Consider the following 27,766-nt stretch of genomic DNA (forward strand, 5'->3'; position numbering starts at 1 on the left):
ATGATGAAGAATTTCACGGGCAAGATTGTGCTTTAAATTCAAAGACTAGACTTAGTACTAAGTATAACTAATCCCTTAATCAAATCCAATATATTTTTCAGATACGTGTGCCTCGACTCTGAATCTTAACTTAACTCTACGTAAGGATTACTTTTGTTTATTACATCTGAAACCTTTTTTGGCTCAAAGATAAGCGGCTTAGCCAAGAAAACATCTAGTATTGTTATTTACATCTTAATACAGGCAAATCAATAATTAAAATCAATTATATTCCCCACTGACCGTGCGAAGCCGGCGGTTCGCTAGTTCATTACAAACATACGTAATTGTACAGTGTACACATCTCAAACAGAATATTATATAATCTGCATTCACCATCTATCCTATGGTATGTAAGGATTATCTAAATGACACGTCATTTCGTGACAAGGATAGTCATTCGTCACTTGTCATATGTTTGAATGTTTAAACTGAATGAGATTAAACAGCCCTTGTTTATGGCATAGAAGCGTGCATGTCCAAATGCAGGTAAAATATATTCTAAATTTCTTTGCTTTTTCGTATATATAAGTACAAATCTTAGCTTGGTACTGAATTAAAGATTCTAATTACACAACTATATTTTTAGATAGACATTCGAATTTTAAAATGTGAATAAGAAACGCCAGCACATCAATATTCTGACGGAGAAGGATTTTTGCGTGAAATTTGAATCCAGAAATCACAGCAGGCGTCATTTAATCTTTATTATTAACTTGTAACTATAAAACAATTTTTCATATTATTTCAACTGTGAACGTTGATATAGTTCATGCATCCTTACAATTGAAATAAGAAAGAAGTCTATTAAAATTAAAAGCATATTTTTTCAATATAAGGTTTCCTGTCTTGTAGTGAAGTATCACTAAGAATAAATTCTTCAGTCCTCAATTTATAAAGTGGACCTTGCCCGTATTATTTTTCTTTATACCATCAGAAATACGTTACCGACAAAGTATTTTTCGTTCTTATTAAGTAGGGATTGTGCATCGCTACAGGCGATAAATGTGAATGAAATATGTCTTCACAAAGGTTATTTTATGCGTCGTCGGATGCGGTCCATTCAATAAAACGGATTCAAAGAATTCAATACGCCAATAGTTTGATTGAACGACCGCACTGTTACTTCCTCGTATGAGCTACCATTTGTACTCGTAATTCGTTTTGTTTAAAATTCCGCGGTAATCGAAAAAACTACCTCCAGACATATTTTATTAATTACAATTGTAATATTGTCTTTAATGTGAGAAATAAATTTAAAAAAATACTTTTAACGGATTAAATTCATAATTGTATTCACTCACAAGCTACAGCAAGCTTTGCCACAGTTGGATTGCCCATTAAACAGGTTTTTTTTTGCAAACCCTTTTCTTTTGTAGATTCAATACAGTTATAAATAAATAGATAACATAATTATTTTTATGGTAGGTCTTAAATATTTCCAGTTTTATTCATTTAAAATTTAGTTTAGTTTTTTAATACATATTTTCTATACGATCTTAATAAGTTTCGTTTTTTCAATGAATTTTAACGAGAAAGCGACACGTTAGCGACTTTAAAGACGTTAATTTATAGCATAAATTTCGCTAAGCACGGCTGCCTTCGTAAGATAAATGATCTAATTTGGAAGTGCTGAGGATGATCTTAAAGTTAAATCTGTAAAACGGAGATACACGTACGTAAGTTTCTTAAACTTTGCAAGTTAATTCTTTAATGTATCTTGGAAAAGTACACTACAGTTATGGGTCGCTTACGTAAATGATATTTGATAATGTCTGAATATTTTTGTTTGTAATTTGATTGGTCGATCAATTAAAAATCACTATTGTTACTGCTTCAATTACAGATATGAAAGGAACGTATGTAATCTTTGATGTGTTTAATTGTTACCCATCCAAATCCTAGACAGTAAGTGTAGCTTAACGCAAATAATAGCACTGAATTAAAATTAAATTTTACATAGAAAGTTTGTATTCGTATAAATACATTGAAAGCACGTGATGCAGAAGTTTTAAAAATTCTTACAAAAAGTAAAAAAAACTTAGTTACGTCAACATGAATAGTTCTGAATAGAGATCAATGAAGAAGCGCGCGCAGATCTTAGATAAATCACTCGAACCTGTTGCTTAAATGTAGACCGCATACTTAACACACCACTTACCTACTTAACCCCATTTAATACTTACATGAATGATTTCCTCTTGCCTAGGAATCTGTGGTATAATTTTAATTGCCTACTATTATAATATAATGTTATGAGCAGTGTAAGTTTAAACCTAGTGGAGAGATGTTCGACTGTCAATTTTTTAAGAAAGTTTTTAGTTTAAATATTTTTTAGCATTGCAACCTTACAACTAAGTACCTTTTAAAAACGCCAACTATAGCTAAGGAGCTGGCGAGCATTTAAGTACCTATATGATTTGCTCGTATTTCTTAGTGATAGGAATTAAAGTGCGGATCAATACGACAAAATTTTCTTAATGAATTGCTGCTGCGTTGTTAAGCGACAAAAATTCGAAAAACAATTCGCAGATATTTTACTTACTGACTTTAATCATTACAGATAGTTGAAGTCCGCGACTCTGAGGAAATCTGGGTATTTTATATTTTTTATAAAATTAAAAAACTCTTTAAAAAATGTATAACTTGAAAAGTCAGTCTTAGATGTCTGCCTTTTTTGTCTGATTTTCATTTTGACTAGGTTTCTAAACATCAGCCTTAACTGCAGACACGAGCAAATGATATGGTATCATGGTATAGTTCATCTTTTAAATAATTACACTGATAACAACAAACAATATTAATAAACATACGCTATTTACGAAATTCAATTTCCTAAAATACGCTTCTCGCGATATAGTATGTCTTGGAGTACTATTAAAATGTCATCAGTGTGCCATTTAGGTGCTTATCGAGGCTCCAGCTGCAAGAAACACATTAACCTGCAATGAAACGGATACTTTACAGTATGGCTTGTTCTTTTAATTCGTAATCCTAATTTGATATTATAAAGGCAATTGTTTCCAGTACTATTTTTATAATCAGCGCGAAAAGTTTTATTTCAACTTGAATAAGGGCAATGATCGATCGTGTTCCTATTTCTAATTATTCTTCTATGAATGCAATAAGTTGGTGATCAGTCATTTTGACCATTCTACAGAAACTAAAAGTTAAATAAATATTATTACCAAAATTAATAATACCAAATTGAATTTGTCAATTAATAGATTTAATATTTTTTATATATTAGCCTTGTACGTACGCAAGTTAAGTTAATAAGTAATTAATTTACCTATACGATAATATTTTTACAATCTGTTGTCTATGGCAAAACTATTTTTCTTTTGTCAATTGTCGTGTCGACGGCTTAAAAACCTTTTTTGTTATATATGTATTCTATGACTGTTGACTTTTGTAATCTGTGCATCGTAGCACCAAAAACAAAAGAATCCTTGTACATAGACTATAATAAAAATCGTAATCCTTCTAAATCTAAAAAATCTTATATGTGGTCTTTAAAATAGAATCATAGATAAAACAAATATTTGAACTAAAATAATAAACCGATTATATATACTTCACCTTTTAGGGGGAAACAAAACTTTAATGGAGGCATACCATTCTCCTTTAGAATTCATTTTAATAGACAATGGTAGTCTACAAATGTATAGATACATACCAATCTAGAAATTGTAACTGATTTGGTACGCAGGCGTAAATATTTCTTGACCACACCTGCAGTCGACTATAAATTGCAATTAGCTATATTCTATGTTGGCGCAAATTGGCTACCCGTTTGCTGAACGTAGTCATTTGACTGTATTTACCTTAGTTTAGTTAATAAACGGAATATCGAAATACAATTATATTGCTGTATGTTTGATGCTGTTCGATATATGCCAGTAATTAAGCCATATAAAATAATTTGCAGAAAATTTTATTTGAGAATTCCACGTATTTCATAATTTATAAATGTTCCTTTAGTAACAAATTATTGAGAAAATCAATTGAACTTCTAAACATTATTACCATCGTACACCTATTGTTATTGGTAATAACAAAATATGGTCTATTAGTAATGAAAGCCGATATTGTCATCTATTTTCGCAAGTATCACACAAAAAATACCTTAAATATTTAGCTTAATTTCCGTTAAATTATCTTCATTTCATCTATCTTTTGCGTGTTTTACATCAAGATCATGGAGAGACTAAGATGTCAAAAAAGATGAGCGGCAACTATTTCTCCTCTTAACAAAATTTATCTGAATAATATTATATTTATGGTTATCGATGGCCCGATTATATTCATGTCAATGGTCTTTGGTAATTTGCATACATATTATATCATCATAGTTCGTTATTTAAAAGTTGGCGTTGCTATGGTCTTGTTATGTTTTTATATTGTCACTTATTAATAAACTGGACTGCTGCACGCGACTACCGCTGCACACTTATAACCCAACAAAGGTTATGGGCCCAGTCATAGTCCAGTAAATTAATAAAAAAAAAGGGGGAACTAGAGTGCTTAACCTAGTAACGATGGCGAGTGTGCGGATAGAATTATTAAGCCGTGATAATTACGACTCATGGCGAATCCAGGCCCATGCTCTATTGATTAAGAGCGATGTGTGGGGCTATGTGGATGGTAGCATTAAGAAGCCAGCTGAGCCAGCAGAGGCGTTGCTTTGGGAAGCGGCGGATGCAAAGGCGAGAGCGGAGATTATTCTCTCAATAAGTCCAGGTGAGCTACGACACATTAAGGGGACGAGCACGTCGCGAGAATGCTGGTTAAAATTAGAAAGCATCTTCGCGTCTTCGGGTCCCGCTAAGAAAGCGACACTGTTAAAGCAGCTCATATTACACAAGATGTGTGAGGAGGACGACATGCGTGAATATCTGTTAAGCTTCTTTGAAGCCAAAGAAAAGTTACTAGACATGGACATAAATATAAATAATGATCTTGCATCTATTATTTTACTCTATAGTCTGCCCCCAAGTTATGAGAACTTTAGATGTGCGATGGAGACTAGAGATTCATTGCCAGACCCGAATTCTTTGAAAGTTAAAATTCTTGAAGAAGATGCCTCTAGGCGACAGCAAAGGAAGGAGACAGAGAGGGGGTCGTCAGCAATGTTCGCTAGGAGAAAAACCACGAAGAGTTCTACATCTAAAAATCCGCAGAATTATAAACCGGATCAAGCGTTTAAATTTAAATGTTACAGATGTCATAAATTTGGGCATAAAGCTTCGGAATGCCCGTGTAAAGGAACAAGGCAGGACTCAAAATGTGTTAGTGAGTTAGGTGCTAGTGAGAATTTTAACTCATGTGTTCTATCTGTTTCAGAGTGTAACGGAGTGATTGGTTCGGGATGTGGAGGAAACTGGCTCATAGATAGTGGGTGTACATCGCACCTTTGTAGATCGAAAGGAAAATTTGACACCTTGACAAATTGCAGTAGTAAGTTAAGTTTGGCCACCAATGTGAGTACATTTGCAAAAGGTAAAGGAACTGTGAGTTTGAATGGGGAGGTTCCGATAAAACTATCAGACACTCTATATGTTCCCGATTTGCGATGCAACTTAATTTCCGTATCTAAAATTACAAGCAAAGGTTTTAATGTAACTTTTAAGAAAGATTCAGCTTATGTAACCGATTCTGAAGGGAATATTAAGTTCATAGCAGATCGAAAAAACAACCTTTATTATATGCGGGAGGGCCATGCTTCTGTTTCTGCGATTTCCGAAACTAAGAACGATTTACTATCCTGGCACGAACGTTTAGGTCACTTAAATGTGAAGGATTTAATAAAAGTATTAGGTCATGTGGGCATTAAAGTTGATATGTCAAATATAAATATTTTATACGACTGTAAGTATTGTGTGCAGGGTAAGATGACTTCTTTCCCATTTTCCAAGTCGAGTGGACCATGTGACGAAAAACTGTCCATCATCCATTCCGATGTAGTTGGGCCAATTCGAAATGAAACTGTCGGTGGTGCAAAATATTTTGTCACGTTTATTGACGATTGTACTAGATGGTGCGAAGTTTACTTACTGAAGAGTAAGAGTGGTGTTCTGGAATGTTTCAAAGAATACAAGAGCTATGTTGAGAACCTTACCGCTAAGAGAATAAAGTATTTACAAACTGATAACGGTGGAGAATACTGTAATAATAAGTTTGATCAATTCCTGAAACAAGAGGGGATAATAAGAAGACTGACTATACCTCAAACCCCACAACAGAATGGCGTAGCAGAACGAATGAACAGGACATTAGTTGAAATGGCTAGGTGTATGTTACTTTCATCTAATCTCTCAGCAGGTTTTTGGGGAGATGCTGTATTGGTGGCATGTCATATTAGGAATCGTTGTCCCACGAGTAGTTTGGGTGGTACAATTCCGTACGAGAAGTGGTTTGGCTCTCCAGTGAAGATTGAGTATCTTCAGAAGTTTGGAGCTGAAGTTTATGTTCTAGACAAGAGTCCAACCAAGGACAAATTTGCTGCCAGAAGTGTCAATGGAATATTTATTGGATATCCAATGAACCAAAAGGGATATAAGGTATGGATACCAGTAGACCATAAAACCATTATAGCTAGGGATGTGAAATTCTGCAAGACGAGGCTCGATACTAATGATGACAGGAAATCGGCAATTACTCATGATCCTTTTCAGCTAGATCAATTTTCTGCTGATGTTGATACACCGAAGCCGAAATATGTAGAGGTGGACGTAATACCAAGTACATCTTATTCAGGAACTCGAGAAATGATCGTGGAGACGACTGATTCACCCCTTGGTTCACCTTCTCTATGTCATGAGGAAGATAGTGAAATAGCGCAAGCTGATACAGAGGTAACGTATAAGAGAGGTCCCGGAAGACCAAAACTTCAGAAAGGCCAAGTTGGCCGACCTAAGAAGGTCTATAAAATGATACCCAATGATAATAATGGCCGTGCAGAAGAAACTTTACCTGAGGATGTTGCGTTGACTGTGGAAACTTCCTTAGGGGATGCCCTAAGTAGCGCTGAACGTGCTCTATGGGAGGAAGCAATATTGTCTGAGGTCAAAAGTCTTGTAAAAAATGAAACATGGGAAATTGTTCAAAAGCCGAGAAATCGAAAAGCGGTAGGATGCCGATATGTATTGACAACGAAGCTTAACGTTGACAAAACCGAGAAGAAGAAAGCACGGTTGGTAGCCAAGGGCTACAGTCAACGATATGGCATCGATTACCGAAACACTTTTTCACCTGTCGTCCGACTAGACACGATAAGACTGCTTACAGCGCTCGCGGTTGAATTAGACATGGAGATACACCAGTTGGATATCAATACTGCATATCTGAATGGATATCTTGACGAGGAAATTTATATGGAGGTTCCAGAATTGTTGACAGAGTGCTTAGGTAGAATTATTAAAGAAGAAAGAGACGAAAGCTTAAAAGAGCAGGCTCGTAAGATGTTAAATGATCTGAAGACAGGTGGAGATGTATGTCGATTGAAGAAATCACTGTATGGCTTGAAACAAGCTGGACGTCAATGGAACAAAAGACTTGACAATAAATTGAAGTCAATGCATTTTAAACAGTCTTTGAAGGAACCGTGTCTCTACTATTTGGACGGTAACTCCATTGATACGTCTATATACTTAGCGGTTTATGTTGATGATTTACTGATAGTTTCACGCAATAAAGGTCTCATACAATCTTTCAAAGATGAACTTTCCAAAGAGTTTGATTTAAAAGACTATGGACTGGCGAAATATATTTTAGGCATTGACATTGTCAAAAATGAGTATGCCACGAAACTGTCACAACAAAAATATATTAATGATTTGATGATAAAATTCGGCATGGAGAATTGTAAAGAAACAGTGACCACGCCGATGGAGGTGAATTTTAGACCCGATGGTTCACAAATTCCGCTGGAGAAGGAATGTCCATATAGAGAATTAATCGGAAGCTTGATTTATCTTTCAGCAGGAACTCGTCCGGATATCACACACGCCGTGACAAGATTAGCAGCGTTTTGTGATAATCCTGGACAGATACAGTGGAATGCGGTGAAAAGATTACTTCGTTATCTTAAGAGGACAGCCGATTATGGACTGATTTATCGAAAAACAGGTAAGAGCTTAATTGGTTATTCGGATGCTGACTGGGCAAATTGTCCTATAGATAGGAAGTCATACTCCGGGTATGCTTTTTTGTTAGGAGGGGCTGCGATTTCATGGAAATCCCAGAAACAGAAATGCGTAGCAACTTCAACGTGCGAAGCCGAATATATTAGTTTAAATTTGGCGATAAAAGAGGCAGTTTACCTGAATAGTCTTATGAAAGAGATAGGGTTGCGCGATTTCGGGAACATAGTGTTGTACTGCGATAATCAAGGTGCCTTATTTCTATCGGAGGATCCAGTCTTCCACGCCCGAACTAAACATTTCGATATTCAATATTATTTTATAAGAAGTGTTTTAAGGGAGAATACTGACATACAATTATCGTATGTGTCTACCGAGGAGATGGCGGCGGATGTGCTAACAAAAGCTTTACAAAGACAGAAACATTACCGCTGCATCTCAATGTTAGGTGTAGATTAAGATTGCATGTCTGTATATTTTTGTAATGACTATTTAGTACATATTTGTTGTTAAATGTGTATGCAAATCAAGGGGGTGTATTAGAGGAAACTCTTTGGTAATTTGCATACATATTATATCATCATAGTTCGTTATTTAAAAGTTGGCGTTGCTATGGTCTTGTTATGTTTTTATATTGTCACTTATTAATAAACTGGACTGCTGCACGCGACTACCGCTGCACACTTATAACCCAACAAATGGGACATACCCGTATATTTCAAAATTCAATAAACAAGTTAAGAATTATTATCAAAAGCTTCTGATATAGTGTACATCCTCTAAGTAATTATTAATTATAAGGTATTTATTATATTCAGTAGCTTATACCCTAATTCGGCTTTTCTCGGCTTTTCCGCCAAGTAGACATTATACGTTATCTAATCCTCTTGAACTTTGATGGAAAAATTATCCTGAAAGCAATATAGCCTTTATCGGTTTAATTCAAGTTCATTAATTTTTCTGTGGCGTTTTACCCAGGCAGTTTTGTCTACGTGGCTTTATAAGCTCCTATGGGATTTACCTTCAGATTAAAAGTCGAAAGTGTAACTTTCGTATGTCAAAAACGTATTGGACTTTGACCTTGAGCCCAAAATCTAGCCTTTTGTACGTACGATTTTTAGTAGATGATAGCACTTTGACTGTGGTTAGCGTGCATGACGTAAATATGGTGATATTGTCTTCGATTACCGGCGAATCAATAACGGTATGTAATAAGACTGACAGGAATTTTTTTTTTTTTAAAAGCTGAGTTCGACATCCTTACGGCCAATATAAAATAAATGTAAGAAATAAAAACGTAGGTAAGTAAACAAAATTATGTATCGTAGTCTAGAAACATTAGAAAATCAGTGTGAAGATAAATATATCGTTTGAATAAAATCATACCTTCATCGGTGACACTCTTTATGTCAATACAATTTAGAATTGGTTTCAGCAAACGTGTCGTATAAATTAGGTGAAGCATGAAAATCAATTGATCCCTATTTGGTTGATGGGATTAAAATTCCTGGAATACCAAGAGCTTTATGGGGAGATTTTGTATCATAAAGCTTGGAAGGTTTTAGGGAGATTTATCTTTTGGTAAATTGTTAATATGCTTTCGGAAATGGAGTTTTAATCGAGTTATTTGTCGAAATAGACTTTTTTTGATCTAACCAAAATCTTAAAATAATTATAGTTAAATTTCGCAAAACTTAAATAAATTATGCTTCACTATATAATCGCATTCCATATATCTGTATAGTAACCTAACAAATCAAAATAAGCTGTTTTTAAAGTAATATGTTGTTTCGAAAATTGATACACTCCATAAAGCAATAAGGGTAAAAACTAAAAAGTGCGGTACATTAGTTTTTGCCTCGTAAAAAGTTTATAAGGGCTGTATTTGAATATGCTTATCTTCTGGCATTACAGATAATCCTATCTTAAGTACTTACTAGGAAAAAGCGAAACTATTTATAAGTATTATTGAATCCTTAGGAATCTCTTTTTATTATAGGGTTGCCAAAGGTATATTTTATTGCTGGGCCCTCATAAACTAACTATTCACAATAAACAATTAAGATAATTATTCTTACGAATCTCATTATTTAAGTGTTTAGCATTCTAATGAAATTTGTATGTTTATAATGAGTAGAAATTCTATATATAACAAATTACAATAATTTGATTATTATTGTATATTTAAAGTTTTATTAAATTTGGTGAGAGATTAATAATTACCTTTAGGAACCTATAAAATTTAACCTTGACATGAAAGTGAAACAAGCAACGAACTATGCTTGAAAAAACTACAAACTACCCCCTATTAGTAGGTACTTTAGGAAAATACCCTACAGGCAAAAATTATTATTTTCTCATCGACCACATTAATTAGCACAAGTCAAATAAACATTCTGTTTTTACTTATGTACTACATGATTATAGAATTTAACTGTTATTCAAATGTTAGATCATCGTACCTACTGGGCGATACTACTCCAGTACTATCGTATTCGAAAGCTTTTGATGTGACCCTACAAGCTTAAGTGTTACGGCTTTCCATACTCTGATAAGGGTTAAGATATCGAAGACCTGTTTCTGACTTTTTCAAATTTTTCAAATACCACAAGCTTTATCATTTTTTATTGGTAACTCCGTATATAAACTGTACTGTAAATACCCATCGAGTGGAGAACGGCTCACAAATTGCTTCGCTTTAAAAGCAAGCAAGCCTTCCGATTCCAAAGTGTTGTTTCAGCGGTAATTGAATCCGGGATATGGGGTATAAGACATGCATTACGTCACTAGCGGTTAATTACTACTAAGTTATACTATTTAATAACCCGAAAAACCTACATGAACCATGGATAGTTATTATTTTTCTGTAGAACTGAAATTATTTAAAAATATCGATGTGTTAAAATGGACACACAAAAAGGTAAAACATCTATTCATTAAACCCGCACTTTATAATTATAGTAGGATATTACACAATTTTAATATAATGTAATAAACAATTTAAGGGGATATCAAGTAGACGAGTAGAAAGTTGGTCTTAAATATTGTTCTTGAGAATTAATTACAAACTTTCTCACACGTGTCGAGCTCGCGGTATGTCTTAATGTTTTTGCTCGTATTTCACAAAAACGTGTAGGGTCAAAGCGAAATGAGCGGGGTTCGAAATTCAAATTTTAAAAATCTCTCCAATTCTTGACAGTGACCCACTGAACAATTTTCTTTTCAAATGAACCCGAAAGTGGCGCCAAAATAGACTGACGATATTAAAAGGGTTTTTTTTTTCGATTCTCTTTGGTCTGTAGTATTCTTTTGTATCAAATTATGCGTAGATATTCTTTACTCTCATTACTCTGTGTTAGTTAATCCAATACTGAAATAGAATTTTGTATTTACTACTTTTCGCTATAACTTTTACGGAAAATTACGAACAAGGGACTAATACAATATTATGTCGCGTTTCGTATAAAATAACAACGCACAACAAAAGTTGTAGTTGCTATACGCGGGAATTTCTATAATCCTACTACGCGTAACATTTACGATAGGTATTTTGCACTAGGGCGATAGAAAATCCGTCGTGTTTACATTTCTCGTTTACTCAGCTAAAGGGTTGGAAAGGTTAGATCTAATGAGCTGCAAACATGGAGACACGGCCGATTTGTGATCCCATCTCATGGTTTCTTGTGATCAATAGATAAAAGGCTATCGTAATTTAATTTCTTATTTAATCAACGAGCTGTGTCAATTCGGCTATCAAAAAAAAGGGTGTATGTACGCGCGTAAGAGGTTATACTTCTTTGGCATTATTAAAAATAGTTTTGATTACAATTACATAATCACATACTGGAAAAGGAGTCATTATAGTCAATAAAGTTCAGTTTACATTTGAAAAATTAAATAAATAAATATTTATTATTATTCTCTTACATTAAGTGTAACATAAATTCTATTATTATTCGAATGTTGTTTTTAAATTATGTCCAATGCCGTAGCATCTTCCGTGGGCAACTTCATTCTGTTTATTTTGAGTCACGGTGCGCGCGCATCGTAAAATTTCACACTCATCAATTTTTCATAACGCGCCTAAAGAAGTATAACTTCAAAAATTGTTAAAAAAATCTTTAATATTGATATTATTAGTGTTTCTAAATAATTTTAATAGAGATTCAGCGGTAAGACTATATTCCTGTACGTCGAAAATTATTGAATTTAAGGGAGTCATAGGTTCCGTTATGTCTCGTTTCTGAATCTACCCTAATAGTACTACTTACAGCAAGGACAAATTCCTGAACATCTATTTAGTATTACTACAATACTACTTGATTTTGTACTATTCTGTAATATAAAAATTATATGGTATAGTTGTGTTCGTCGAAGAATTGAATTGGATCAATCTTTATATCTCTAAATAGTTTGACTTTTTATTATAGGCGTAAAGTGTGTTAAGTTTCACATTCCAAGCTTTTCTCAACTTTGAGACATTATTAGTAAGATCGTTAAATCGTAACCTTTTTTACACTTTGACGGAAAACTGGTCAAAAGGGATATTTCTCTCTTCATACGGTAAAGTTACCCTCGTTATTGACCCTTACACTCGCATTACGTCTAGACGAGGATGAGTCCAGATAATCATGTGCCCTCTTGGATTACATACTTAATGATCCAGAAATATTATGTGTGTGACCTGTATGATATGTTGTATATGGTTACGACAACGAATCTGGCTTTGTAAGTATTTATGACTGCTAGGATTACCTTAAAGAAGTACGTTTGTTCCACCATTATATTATGCCCTCTAAAAATATATGATCAACGAAATTCCAACAAAAAGTTAACCACAATGCTTTTGCCGAACTATTGACGCAAGGTTCGTAAAATTGTAAGATCGCTTTATATTAGTCGAAGTTTTGCAACTTACACACAATTAAATGCATTAGTTGTAAGTCTCTTGCGTACTAAAATGTATTAAACTAATAAACTTTAAACATTTCAAGAGAAAAACAAATAAAGATTTGTTTGCCATGAAACAATATGGATGTCGCTTTCAGTCACCAAACTTTTCCTAAATTGGGAGCCTTCTGGGATCAGATCGGTCTTTTTAAATAAGTTTCGTTTAGTTCACAACTTACAAACAGCCCTTTGAACATTGCTTAGATAAGATACGCGTATGATGAAATACACTGGAGATTTTTCTTGATTAGGTACACGAATAGTCGTTTATATTTACGAGTATACTTTTTATTTTATAAGTATATTAATTGTGTGTAATCAAATTGTTATATTCTAGAAAATTGTTCTATCGTCTATAGTTGAATTGTAACGTGAATAAAAGGTTAAAAATACAAAATATTCAAAGAAACTTTATCATTGGATAAATGCCCATTGACTTCCCTTTCATTACGGTTTCTCTTAGGATACACCCAATAAAAGCATTTGTTAAGATATAATTTTAACATAATACAAGTCTATATTTACATGTGTACTAATAAATGTATTTTCAATTTTTCAGGTACGTATATAATTACTACATTGCCAATTCTAAGGTAAAACAAATTATCATAATCAAACAAAATTTTCGTGTTCCTGGACTTCTATTAGTGTTACCGCCCTGCCCTTAATTTATAGTGAGGTCACGAAATTTACGACAGGTGCGAATAAAGACATACCACAAATACCTCGGTGAATATAACGTTTAGGTCAGAACGATTTACTGGCGTCCCACAAACTTCATAATAACATACTTTATGCATCGGTAAAGCTCTTATCTCAGAGCACCCTTTCAATACAACATTCTTGAACAGGCCAAAGATTTTGAAGTGGTAATTTCGACCTTTTTCAACTAGAATAAGGCTAATAATGGCGAATCATCTTCAAAGCGAATAATCAGATTTACGATCAGGTGTCTTCCATTCAGCTGGCAAAGTGGGTTTTGTATCGCAAATACGTTCCCTTTCATACAACTCCTTTTGGTCGTAAGTAGATGTTTTACACCGCAATGTTCATAGTATTTCTAGCATCCTAACTAGCTTGATAGTTGGTTCCGTCTTTGCCCCAATAGCGGTATCGTGCGGCTTCTTATCTTAATATATATAAATTACGTGTCACGTTGTTTGTCCGCTATGGACTCCTAAAGTACCGAACCGATATCAATCAAATTTGCACACCGTGTGCAGTTTGATCTAACTTAAAAGATAGGATAGCTTACATCTCAATTTATACCCGCAATATTATTTTATTGCAAATATTTGTTTATTATTTGATACAATTCTAACAGATGGCGCTGTGTTGAAAGTACCGACGTTTCACATAAGCTACAATTTATTGGCATAACCACCAAAAAAGCATGGTGGATTGGTGTTCTCCTGCCGTTTCTCTTAAATAGTTTACTACTATGTAATATAACAAAAATCTTAGCCACAGCAACGCTTGGCCGAGTCCACTAGTTATAATATAAAAATGGAATAATTTACGAATTTAAATGGTTTTGTATTTCTACATACATAAAGCCAACTTATTCTTTATAATCACTTTCACTCTACACTCCACAACGGATATTATTACCATAACAAGTGACACATTTACGAAAACGTTCGTAAAGTGTTCAAACAAACGACACAGTTCCAGTATTATTCAAACAGAATTTGCAAACGCTCTTCAATCTCAGACGGTTTCAACGTTGCCGTCGGACTCGTATCTTGTAAAACTTTACCTGCAATCAAGCGAACAAATTCAGCTAACCAGTAAATTGGAAGGTACGTGGTCACACGTCAATACACGTGAAAAATTCATTTAAATGGAAATCCTTCTATTCCATTTTTATATTCGTTTCACTGTTTATCGAAAAGCTGTTGGTTTTTCAAGAATATTAACTACGTAAGTTTGTTGCCGATTTTGTTTTTATACTCGCAAACCTTAAATTCGCAGAATAGACAAAAAATTGATAAACGGAATAGAGCAGGTAGTTATAATGAGAGTAGAAATTTCTAAAGTCAAGTGGGCAATTAAAGGAACTTGCTAGCAACTTAGAATTCTTTTGTCATTTTTTGTTCTTTGTGCATTAAGCGAAGAGGGTTGGGGTCGGCAGGTTTCGAGCTTTCATAGTCGCGCCGCTAGTTCAGTAGCTTTCCACCCGTCGAAGGGGACGGTTGTTACCGCTTATTCGGTTTTCGGGAATTCCGTGTGTTCGCTCTCGATACAAGTAAAATTTAATTTAAATATGCCTGAAAACCAACCTAGGTTTTACATATTTAGTGGTTCTAAATATTTTTGTATATTTTCGTAAGCAACAGCTGTCTTATTTCTTAGAAATGCATTCTTAAAAACGTGAAATATGCAGTTTGTTTTTAATATATGAATTAATATATATTTATGTATGTACATTGTGGTAAATTAATATCTACGACTGCATTTAGGATCATATGGGTTCGGATTGAATCAGTGATTGTCAACTGACATTAGGGCCTACGAAAGTAAAGTTAAAGGTTATTTTTGTGTGATACGACATTTTTGGAGTGGTAACAGGTATTTATAGAGACTATTCATACGTTCGCCACATGCGACCTCTTAAATATTTATGGTCTATAGTTTCCAATGAAGCACGTAGAGTTTTTTTATGCGGAAAATTATTGAAAGCTTGAAAATATTAAATGTGTTTACTGCAGTATAATTTTTTTGTAAGTACCTAATTGGAATTTATTCAGACCTTCGTAAAGAAACCACTGCAGTGTTAATTGAGTTTTAAATGGGTGCAACGTTGCCTTCATGAAGCGGTTTTCTACTTAATCATAGCGGTGTAAAATCAAACGTTTTTGTATAATAAATACATACCAATATATAAATTCATTATTAAAATGGGCAAATACATCTCAGGGAAGTTCTTTACACGTGTAACTACAACATTGGAATGAAATAAAAGAAAGCAACTCACTATTTTAAAAATATTAACTATACAGAGGTTCGATAAATCTAGAAAAAATATTCGTTGAAAATGTCCCATTGTAGAACTCTAAAGTATACAAAATCTTTAAGTAATACATTTTCTAGGTAATGTGTTATACACGACGAAATAAATGAGTCTATTATCTAAAATACATTTTAATATCATATACACATAACGATTATTAATGTTCTAAACAATTAATTAAGAAATACTCGATTCCTTTATACACGTTAACATTTAAATTTGTCACATAGGTGGGCAATTTTCTTCACAAATTAATATCCCGAAAACTTATGCCCGTCTTGTTCATCTAGGGATTTTCAAAGCCTTGGATTTCGTAATTTCACTTGAATATCACGTGGCTTAAGACAGTAATATAGCCAAGATTCGTTAAACTTGGTTATTTGTCAATGTTTTCAATTATAAAAAAATGTGTGTGTACTTACGCGTTAGAAGTTATACTTCTTTGGCGTAACAAGATCAAAATTGTATCTTTCGCCTTATTCTACGTTGGTAGAAAAAACGACACTAAAAATAGAAAAAAATAACTGCTATCACTGTTCCCTAACGCGCCAAAAGTCTTATAACTTCAAAAAACCTAAAAGGTTGACTTTAGCTAACTTCAGGGTGTCGGTTTTTTGTGACGGTGTGCGCGCGCATCGTAAAATAATACTCTATCATTTTTCCCTAACGCGCCAAAAGATGTATTACATTAAGTAAAATATTCTAAAATATTATACTTATTGTCTAACAACAAAGTTAATAATGTCAGGCAAATATTCATGCACATAATAAAAATTAGTCTGAGAAGTTTATTTCAATATTACATGTTGTTTTTAGATTATTATTGATTAACTCTGTTGTTTTTGTCTATATAGTAGACTATACTCTTTATAGTAGTTTTGACCAAAAGCCGTGTAAAAATATAATAAATAAATATAAAGTGAATCTGTAAAATTATTTTATTGAGCGAAGACAAAAGGCGACCCATCAGCTATTTTACTTATGCAGATTCGAACCCGAACGATTCGCCAGACAAAGATGTTTTTTTAAAAAACGTTCTGATTTTAAAATCTTCTAAAAAGAAAAAAAAATACGTATTTCAAACCTGCTTCCTCGGATTTTTGGTAAATTGGAGAATAAATCACAATATTAGCGCGAATATCAAATATTCTACATATTTGAGCTATTTCATACCAACCGTACAGTGTGGGGAACTAGGAGTGGTGTAACAATTACAGGGCTCGACCTAATGCCCTTCGTGGAATGAGTTATCAAATATATCGATCGTAAACCTAGTTTCGCGGTATTCATATTCATTATGCAGTTCTTGAAACTGCTTTGTTCTTTTTTTAAACACAATCACAAGTATGATTAACTTTGTGCCGTCCTTAAAAAGGTTTAACAATTTGATAAGAGTACCATAAATTACTTATATCGAATATTCTTTTCACATGAGTTTTCTCTTATAAGCTTAGTGAAGTTCAAAAAATTTTATTTTATGGATGGAGTAAATACTTACGGCAAGGTAAATTTCCGGGAAAATAAATACTGTATAGTAATTAAAGACTTGTTTCCCCAGCGAGCGAATCCTTTTGCACCGGTCCCAAAACTAATCATCTACCCCAGGACCCACTGGGGTTTCGGAGCTTATGTGAAATGCAAGTCTATATGCAGAGCTTTTCACCTAAAGGATGTGAATATAAAATGTAGCGGTAATTGAGATGTAGTTAATTTCCGGTTCCCCAATTGAAATGGAGGTTTAATATTTAATCTACATTATGAATTACACTTTTTACAAAGACAAGGATGGGTTAGTAAGAATATTCCAGGAAACGGAAGGAGCTTTGTGTGGAGCTTTATAATTACTAATTGAGAATTTAATGTTCACAAAAATTTAGACGTTTAATATTTCTTTTGGAACTTTATTTAAATAAAGACTATCTCTTTCTCTATCTATCTCAACATTTTAGAAAGGTTAAAAGAATTTGAATTATTTGTTTTTCTTAATAGAACTGGAAGCAGACATAATCTCTCCTATAAAACAATAATTATTAATATACGCCTGGATAATTACAAAATAAAAAGTTCATATATTTGACATTTATATTATATATATAACACCTCCGTAACAAGTTTAAGCTAAAAGACACTGAACAAGGTAGCAAATCTACTTTATGAAATTTCTGCGGCAACCCTAAATCTTCATAACAACACAATCAAAGGACGCCGAACTTCGCAAAACTAATTCTGTCCAAGATGACATAGGGGAAGTTTCTCGACGATAATTTACTCACAATTTGTCGTATTACGTTTTATTGGGCGATTTATTTCATTGGAATTGGATGTATCGAGATTTTTGCTGTTTAATTTATTTTATTAGATATCGTTGGTATGTTCTGACTGATAGATTACTGATACTGACTGATACCTTATGTTAATAAATAATAAAAAAAGTAGCGCTACAACTTTTTACGTCTCGGCCTCAGATTTCTGTATGTGATCATTTGTTTTTTCTAAGTAGGTGAGAGTAGGTTTCTGAGCGTCAAATACACCGTCAACATTTTGGTCTAAGGCATGCTGCTTTTCTCATATCTTTTCACACACTGAAGCTACTAGGCTAACACTGTTCTTAATAAACAATAGGAATTTAAAAAAAAAATTAGTTTAATTATTCGTTTTCATACTGTGTACAACGATCCTAACAAAAAAAATCAGATTTTAGAGCGCAATCGAGTGCTGAACAAATAACGGTTAGTATGTTAACTTATTTATAATATTTGAATAGAGTAAAAATATGGCGAATTGGCTTGACACGTAGAAGAGAAATGTTTGGTAAATAATGTCAGCATGAAACATTGATGTCATATTCAACGTGACAAGACGAATGCACGTGAATTAATTCTTCAGTCATCATTAGGTACTGCAATGTATATTCAACTGTAACAATATGTTAAAATCGACTTCAAAAACCTCAACAATTCGATATTCGTATGTTTTAACATAAAACGATTGTTTTCATTGCGTTTCACAGTATTTCGAATAAAATAAATTTCATTATTTTCGTTAGTCCCGATATATCATAGTCGAAAAAGTATCACCCTTCTCAATGAGTAAATGCCTTTTTCCAGGATATATCATAAATATTCGTTGCCAGTTATTTTATATGAGAAGGGGGGCACGAGAAGTTACTTAGAATTAAGTGCTTACCGCCGCCTAGCAAGTACGTTGCCGGCCTTTAAGGTCGTAGTACGCTCTTCTGTTGATAGACCCCAAGACCAAGGCTTATGACTTATAATATATAATGAAAATGGTCTTCGTTTGAGGCTCAATCACGCCTAAACCACTGATCGTATCGACAAACTACCACCATTCGATGCGAAATTTTTCCTAGATGGTTTATGGCTATTTATTTATTAAATTCCAACGTTCCTTCATTTTTTATTGCTGTTTTACTTTTATGAAAATTTATCCATACGGACTTCACCGCGGAAACATTCGGGGAGGCTTCCTAGAACCTCTAAACGTCAACATCTGTTAAAAACTCGATTTTAGAAATATTTCAATTTTCTTAGCGGGAAGTTAAAAAGAAGAATAATAAAAATATGAAAAAAAAAATAAAATAATGAAACATAAAATTTATTTTAATTCGTCCAGCAAAGCGGGCGCGACACGGCTAGTGACTTATAAAAACACGCAAAAATTTCATAATAGATATTTAAAAAATCCCATTATTTAGCTTAATTAAACCAATTACCACAGTAATTGCTAAGCAAAGCTTTATTTGTTGAAGACTGAAGCTGAGTTATGTACACAATCACTTTCAGAATTAAATGTTAATACGCATTGTAAATACCAAGGTAATTTATTTTTGTTGCAGTTAATTTAATTACTTACTTAGTAGCAAGTTTTAACTCTTTTACTCGTAATAGAGTCAGATTGTACAACAGATTTTGACTCTGTTTTTGAATCTGCATTCAAATAAAGAAACATGCAACAATTATTCACATATTAAATTGTGTTAAAGGACATGTCTTGCAGTCCTTAATCATATACTCGTAGTATATAAGTAATAATATTTAATTAATATAATTAGTTGGAAATCGAACTGAACGTATTTGACTTTTATAAAGATTATATAAAGGTGGGAACTGACCAACGTTACGATGTGTAATGTAACATGTAATGTAATGTTACACAGCGAGCATTCGTGCAGTCAGTACGTCGTGTTACGTTGTGTTTCCCCGCAACACGACGTACTGACTGCACGAATGCTCGCTGTGTAACATTACATTACATGTTACATTACACCTCGTAACGTTGGTCAGTTCCCACCTTTACAATTATGAATTATTCTAATAAGATTGCATATTAAAAAATAATTTTAATAAGAAAGATTTCTAGTGTCTATATTTAAACTATCTAAGAAACGTAGTAATAAATTATTTATTTTATCTTGTATAATTTAGGAAGACTACTTAATGTGTTAAAATATTATTAAAAACAATTCTTAAAAGTAACTACACAAATCAGATAAAAGTTCAACATAAGCCATCTGCCCCTCTCAGCTGGGGACAAAATTTTCGTAGTTTCGCCTTTGACGCCGCTTTAATTAAGATAATGTTTTGATATAATGCCATTATTACTTAAAAGCTTATGAAAAGCTGTTTTGAACAAGCAAAATTATCATCATTTCTGTAAATTTAAAGTGTTTTGTACGACTTCGTTACAAAGTTTATATCATATATCTATGCTATTTAGTACTAGAGGATATTATATATATATACATCTTAATATATATAAATTACGTGGCACGTTGTTTGTCCGCTATGGACTCCTAAACTACCGAACCGATTTCAATCAAATGTGCACACCGTGTGCAGTTTGATCTAACTTAAAAGATAGGATAGCTTACATCTCAATTTATACCCGCAATATTATTTTATTGCAAAATATTTGTATTGATAGTCACAATACTAACAGATGGCGCTGTGTTGAATGTAGCAACGTTTCAAATAAGCTACAATTTAATGGCATTACCACCAAAAAAGCATGGTGGTCCCCATGACTGGTGTTCTCCTACCGTTTCCCTTGAATAGGTTACTACTATGGAATATAACTAAAACCTTAGTTAGCCACATCAACGCTTGGCCGGTCTGCTAGTATAGTATAAAAACGAGAATTAATTAGTTACATAACTCGACGTTTCGAGTGATTATCAATAAACAAAAGACTGCCACATTAATTTACAAGATCTGATATTATAATTAGCCTATTTAAATGTTGCAATTTTAACAGCATCTCTTGCCACGAATTCATCATAATTGTTCCCTTGGTTTTCAGCATATGGGTTTAAAGATTCCATGGACCCAATATAGTGATGTTTATTATTAATTTACTTCAAGTTTTTATCAAAATACAAACCCAGCATCCGTACCAGTATAAAGTAAAAAATAAATCTAATTGGGATATATCTTAAACATACATATTTCATGAAGACGATTCACTGCCATTCACTTAATACATTGCTCTTCTGTATCCGATCATTATCTCTTGATTTACTCATTTGATAAAGGCTTAATGTGAGGACATATTACAAGACTTTGGATTTTATACAGCCTCTCTTATGGACCATAATCCTATACTACAATAATTCCTACTGGCATCAAGACATTATGGCTTCTGGAATGTAGGATCATTTTGCGATGAAATCCGAAAGTAAAAATCACAGTGTTTTTTTCCCATGACATTCTACGTGGAAGTCGAGTCCAATTGTTTTTAATTGTGATAAAATTCTAGATGAACGGGATGGAGTATAAATCGTAAATACTCGAACATATTGATAGAAATTTTCTCATGTTTCGTGTAACACTGTATCAAGTATTTTTCGTCTCATCCTATCTTAGGTTATGAAATTTATTGAATTTATATCGTTTTATAGTTTCAGATATATTAAGGCATAGTAAAATTCTTTCACAATGGAATATTTAGCTATATTTTCTTAGCAAAATCTCTATATAATGACGAAACTTGACTTATTGATTGTTATGATTTATAATTTATTTAATTAGACAAATTTGATATCATAAAAACGCTATATTTTTAATCTTATAATGCGTTAACATCACATTCATACAATATTTTGATACGATACATCTGACTGGGATAGACATACAACAATATTCACTATTTAAAAGTCGATTTTGCAGAAATAAAATACTTTGTCACAATTACTCCAATTAAGGAAATTTAAGTTTTAAAGGGATTTCGTGACGATCTTTAACAAGCCTTTCAGTTTTAATTGTATCAAAATAACGTAATTGTTTTATGAAAACGTTAATTTTCCGGTAGAACGTAGTTTGTATAAAAGCTTTAATCCCATATTCCTATCTCAATGGCCTCAATTGTATGATTTTACCATTCATGTTGTCAATAGCCAATTGCCTTTTGTAATATTTGGTTATTATGGAGAATTACCATAACTAGTTTATTGACCTTTCTTATGAAAAGTTTTTTTTTCTAAAATGGTAAAAATTCAACTATTTTTATCTGATCCTGGGACAAAACAATAATAATATTACTTTTAAGTCAAGTAAAGAGCTTACGACATATTGTTGTTCCTAGAAAAATATTTTCTATTTTTATGTCGAAATAATGCCGACAGTAAGCCACAAACGACAAGTTTAATATCAGTATAAACGTCGGCAGCAAAGTATTTACGACAATATTACCCCTAAGATCTCAAACACATTACATAGTACATTTCATATCTTGTTCTTACATTTACGAGATTCTCCCGGTTGGTTTTCAGGCATACTATTTTATAAAGTTTATGCGAAACATACAAAAATGTGAGATAATTAAGTAGTGAAAATGTTAGCTTGTGTGTGTCAGCCAATGGAGACAGCATTGTTGTTTAAAGGAGGACCGCCGATAACAATGGGACCACTCGGATCAAACAAATCTCGTCATAACACCGATGTTATGAAAACATTAAACATGATACCCAAATCAGTACACAGTCTGGGTGATGCTAAAGATAGTTCAGCATCGTTAAAATCTCTCCCAGCCTATGTAGACACTTCTGGAAATTTATTAAACCTCAGAAAGATTGAAAGGGAAGCTCAATCAACAAAGATTTTAGTGAATCCGGTATGTTCTGATAGCTTCGGTACAAGCGATGACAGTCCATCGAAATCGACGAATACAAAATGGAAAGGAAAGAAGAAACGCCTTAAAATCAAACATAAACAAATGAACGATGATTCAGATAAAAATGCACGTCGAGACGGCGCAACAGAAGAAAAGAAGTCCATAAGTTGCTTCAAAATAAAAAGCCATGATAAACGGACAAATGATGACACTAAATTAGGTAAAGAGAATTGTTTGAATGAAAACGCCACGAACTTAATGAACACTCGACCAGATCTAATAAATCATCCAAGTAAGGAGAGATTGGTTGATGAGTCTACGATGACAGATAACGCGCTTTCAAATGATGTGGATGCTGAAAAGACTGATCTTGTTAGAGAAAATGAGGTAAGCCATGCATTATTAATTACTTTGCAGCTGTCCAAAGCTTGAATTTTTGTATTATTAGCAAAAAACAATAGTAAGATTCTAAGTTTTCAGGTACTATGTGTTGATTGCGATAAAATAAACATCATAAGTTTTAATATGTAATGATTATTACCTATTTACTTCACGAATAATAAAAAAATGGTTTTTACTCTGACTGAACGTAATCGCATTTTCGTAATTCCACCAATATTAATAATTAAATGAACTATAGGTTTATTATGCCTAAGCTTTATGCACGCATTTGGACATACGTCGACTACAAGAGTGTTACATTTGAGATACGTTCTTATAAAGTTAACGAAGCCAGCACGATCAGTTCGTAATCTAATATATTAGTCGAGAATTCTCTTAGGAATCCATTTTATCCCTAGTCAATACTAATGCATGTTCAATCTTATACTGAATTGAGTTGATTATCGACGGCATTCAGTCCACGTCAGGCTGTGGTTCAATCTCTATGTTAATGAGCTGAAACATTCTCAATACAGGCAGACCTTTTTTGTTATCTTATAATATTTCTTTATCTTTAAGACTTAAAATTTTTGCCCTGGCACTGACAGACAATGGTATGCCATTGTCTCCTTATCTTGTACTCTATGGCTCAAATGATCATTTTCGTTTCCTCTAAGGTGCTATACTTGGACCCTTCAAAATGTTCCAATTCTAAGATGAAAAAATATATGTTAATGAGCTTTGATATTACATATTAACTAGATTACAAAATTGCAAATTACCTTAATGTAGTAGAAATCACAACTTAATTTAGTTTAACTTTAAAATGCGCGAAAAAATAAGGCCGAACTGAAGTTCATAAAAGTCTTTATAATAGTTTAGTTGAAAAGAGACAATGGTATTTTCATTATCACGTTAAGCGGAAATTAGATTTTCTTTCGCCGTCGGTGATGACCTAGAATGCTTTCATTATGGGACAATAAACATTTTGTAATGTTCAGGAAAATCATATTACAACGTAGTGGCCGAGTAAATGAGTTATCGTGTAAAATAAAGTTTACTACAAAATGTAAATTGATTTTTGAAGACTTTTATCCGATGTATAATCATCGCAAATATTGTGCGTTGAATCAACTACGGCGCTCTTAATATAAAATTATATCATTTAATTTTTATAATTAAAAAAACTAATCTAAACCTTCATACTAACAGAGAAAATTATTTGTTTCTTTCGATCGTTAAAAGTTGAGAACTTCGACGTCAGCGAGATTTAAGTTTACGTTTTGGAATACCGATTGAATTGATCAGAGTCGTAAGATGCTATTTCTACATGATCTTGATAACACGAATAAGATGATTTTTTCAAAACTATTTATTTTAATCTAGCGCCCATGCTTTGCTCTTTTCTCTATAGAATATCTTTATTTTTAACTCTCTCATCCCAGAGGTCGTAGGTGCGATCTCAGGGAATACACCAATGCATTTTGTATGTACGCAACTAACACTCGCTCGTACGGTACAGAAAAATATTGTAAGAAAACGGGCATGTCTCATGCGTACAAAGTACGTCATGTCAGAAGTGAAACTTCTTTGCAAACTAATTTTTAAGTCTTGTTCATATTTATACAAATCTAAAACTTTAGATTTCCGAGACTTAGAGGGAGGGAAATAGGATGATATGTTAGGAATTTAATATTGTCATTAAAATATTAAGTGTCGAAAATTAATACAAATTACAATTTTTTTTTTTTAATTTATTTATTCGAAATAAAAACACGTGGCTGTTTAATTTACAATTCGTGATTTGAGATTTCAATAAATAATTTTACGTAAAATATAAAATACTAACATTTCATTAATTCTCTTTACGAAGTTTTAATCTTAAAAATAGAATTTCTATAAGGTAATTCGCCCGTCTCACTCTCTCTCAATCGGTCTCAATCGCTCTCTCCCTTTTCTTCGACAAAAACGCTGCACATCTACGTGACGCTAATATTATTATTATTGCGCTTCATCCGTACGTACCCTCATGCGCCTAAAGAAGTTTCACTTCAAAAATATTCCAATTTCACAGCCATATAGATGAAGGAAATACCCGCTAAAAGAATTTGAAAACAACGCATTGACAGAAACGGTCGCGGCAAAAGTTTTATTTAATTTTGTATGGCTTTTTATATTCTAATTAAAACTTTACCACTCGTTTGATGGGATTCTTTTTCACCCCTTTGTTTGCACTTGTGGGGTCTCTTTTCCCAACATTTCTTTTTTTGAATGTTTTGTTTAATGTCACGCGTTTTTATATTAAAAAAAACTTTAGAGGTGTCAAGGGACACCCGGATGGAACGAAATTCCTTTCGATTAATTTATATGTTAATTGGTATCATAACAGTATGATAGATTTTCTCGACACCAATCTTACGACGAAAAAAAAAAGCCAACATCACGAGGTGTTCCCAGGCGGTCACCCATCCAAGTACTGACCTCGCCCGACGTTGCTTAACTTCGGTGATCGGACGAGAACCGGTGTATTAGCAAATAGCAAAAAAGTGTCGTGACAACTTTTCGTAAGAATTTTTTCCGTCTAGCCCCCTTTCACAACGCGCGATAAGGAACTTCGTTCCAAAATCTAAAATGAAACATGGCATAAAATTGTTTGGACAGTTCCGGTAACGGCGGGTTTCTATAATCTGACTGTGTATTTATGTATAAATCCCTGTACTATCTTAAATCCCATTAATTATTCACTATAGTCAAGTGTCATAAACGTCAAAAAAATTCTAATTAAAATGGCCAATTATATCTGCCCCCGAAGACGGAAGACAAAGGCCGTCGTCAGTCGTCACCAAGGGTCGACGGGTTGAGTTGGTAATTAAAATTTGAGTGCCTGTTAAGTGAATATTCATTGGCTGATTAATATTTCACTTACACATTATTTATAGTGTCTTTATTTATTTTGTATTTACAACTTTAAAAGCAGTATTAGTGCCTGACTGTGAAGAATTTAGTAAAAATATACATCGATAACCATAATGATAATTATTTGTTTGTAACATTATATGTTTGCTTCTAGTTTAAATGCAAAATATCTTTTAAAGTTTTATTAAAAATATGTACTTTTGCTCATATGAAGCCACACAATTTTGGATTCAGGTCTAAAATTTTGTTAAAAAATAAGTTCATAGCTTAGTCCACCTTGTTTGATTTATTCATATTATTAATATTATACGAGTATTATGTATAAGTAAAGCTAATACATTTCATTCTACCGAAATTTAATAATTATGATATTATAATTTATCCTTTAAAACCTATGTATTTCTTAGAAATCCAATATGGTACTTTCTAAATAGTCAACTTTTTTAAGTAACGGTATAGGCCAGTGCAGATAGCCTTTAAAATAAATAAAAAGTGAAATAAATTACAGTAGGATGAAACCCATTAGAAAAGGAGGGGAATATGATCAAAATGAAAGGAAAAATAAATTACGGTCGATCTGAGGTCGGGAAGGGGTAGGGGGGAAGTTTTAAGGGTAAAAAACGGTTTATCTCGATTTCCGGCAAAACTAAAAGTCCTATCGAAGAAAGTTAAATGGCAAAGTTGGAGGTAATAAAAAGATCTAAAACTTTTGTATTCACACCTTTTTCACATAACCTCAAAATTTATGTGAAAAATTCAAAAAACCAAGTTTTTGGTTTTTTATTTTTATCTTTAACAAAAATATTTTTTATTTAACGAAACTTGGTGAAAACTTACCTTTCTATGTCCCAAATACACTGTAATTTATTTGATTAAAAATATTTATTTGTTCACCTTATTTTGTATTAATATCGAAAAAACACCCTAATTTTCAATCGAAAATTCTGACGTCAAAATTTCAGCTTTTTTCAAAAAGTTGGTGTGCTTTCAGTTCGTTGAAATCTCGTCTTTCCTATGGTAAAAAAATATATATATATTACCATAGTAAATCTTCTCAGAAAACGCAAAAAATCGTATGCAGTAACGCCCAGACCTGTCATCCCCTTCCTTACTTCTCTATGAAATACGAAAATTTTAGCCCATCTAAAGGCTAATTTTTTTTTTTAGGTCACTCAGGTATATATAAGTTATCTTA

The 27,766-nt window shown here is 33.0% G+C and overlaps 1 protein-coding gene across 6 annotated transcripts in view; it reads left to right on the top strand.

The window, feature by feature from the left end:
- The window catches only part of LOC125052035 (apoptosis-stimulating of p53 protein 2), a 194,390-nt gene that overhangs the window by 119,116 nt on the left and 47,508 nt on the right, over positions 1-27,766 (top strand). For 2 of the 6 annotated variants that reach the window (XM_047652677.1, XM_047652679.1), the window contains exons 1-2: positions 15,331-15,381; positions 22,934-23,661. The exons of the other annotated variants lie outside the window; for them this stretch is intronic. In XM_047652677.1, coding sequence (XP_047508633.1) covers positions 22,996-23,661 — 666 coding nt within the window. In that variant the 5' untranslated portion in view covers positions 15,331-15,381; positions 22,934-22,995. Of the gene's footprint in view, positions 1-15,330; positions 15,382-22,933; positions 23,662-27,766 lie in introns of those variants that run through there. 6 annotated transcript variants of the gene reach the window in all.

This window comes from Pieris napi, chromosome 8, assembly GCF_905475465.1.
Source record: "Pieris napi chromosome 8, ilPieNapi1.2, whole genome shotgun sequence".
Classification (NCBI taxonomy): domain Eukaryota; kingdom Metazoa; phylum Arthropoda; class Insecta; order Lepidoptera; family Pieridae; genus Pieris; species Pieris napi.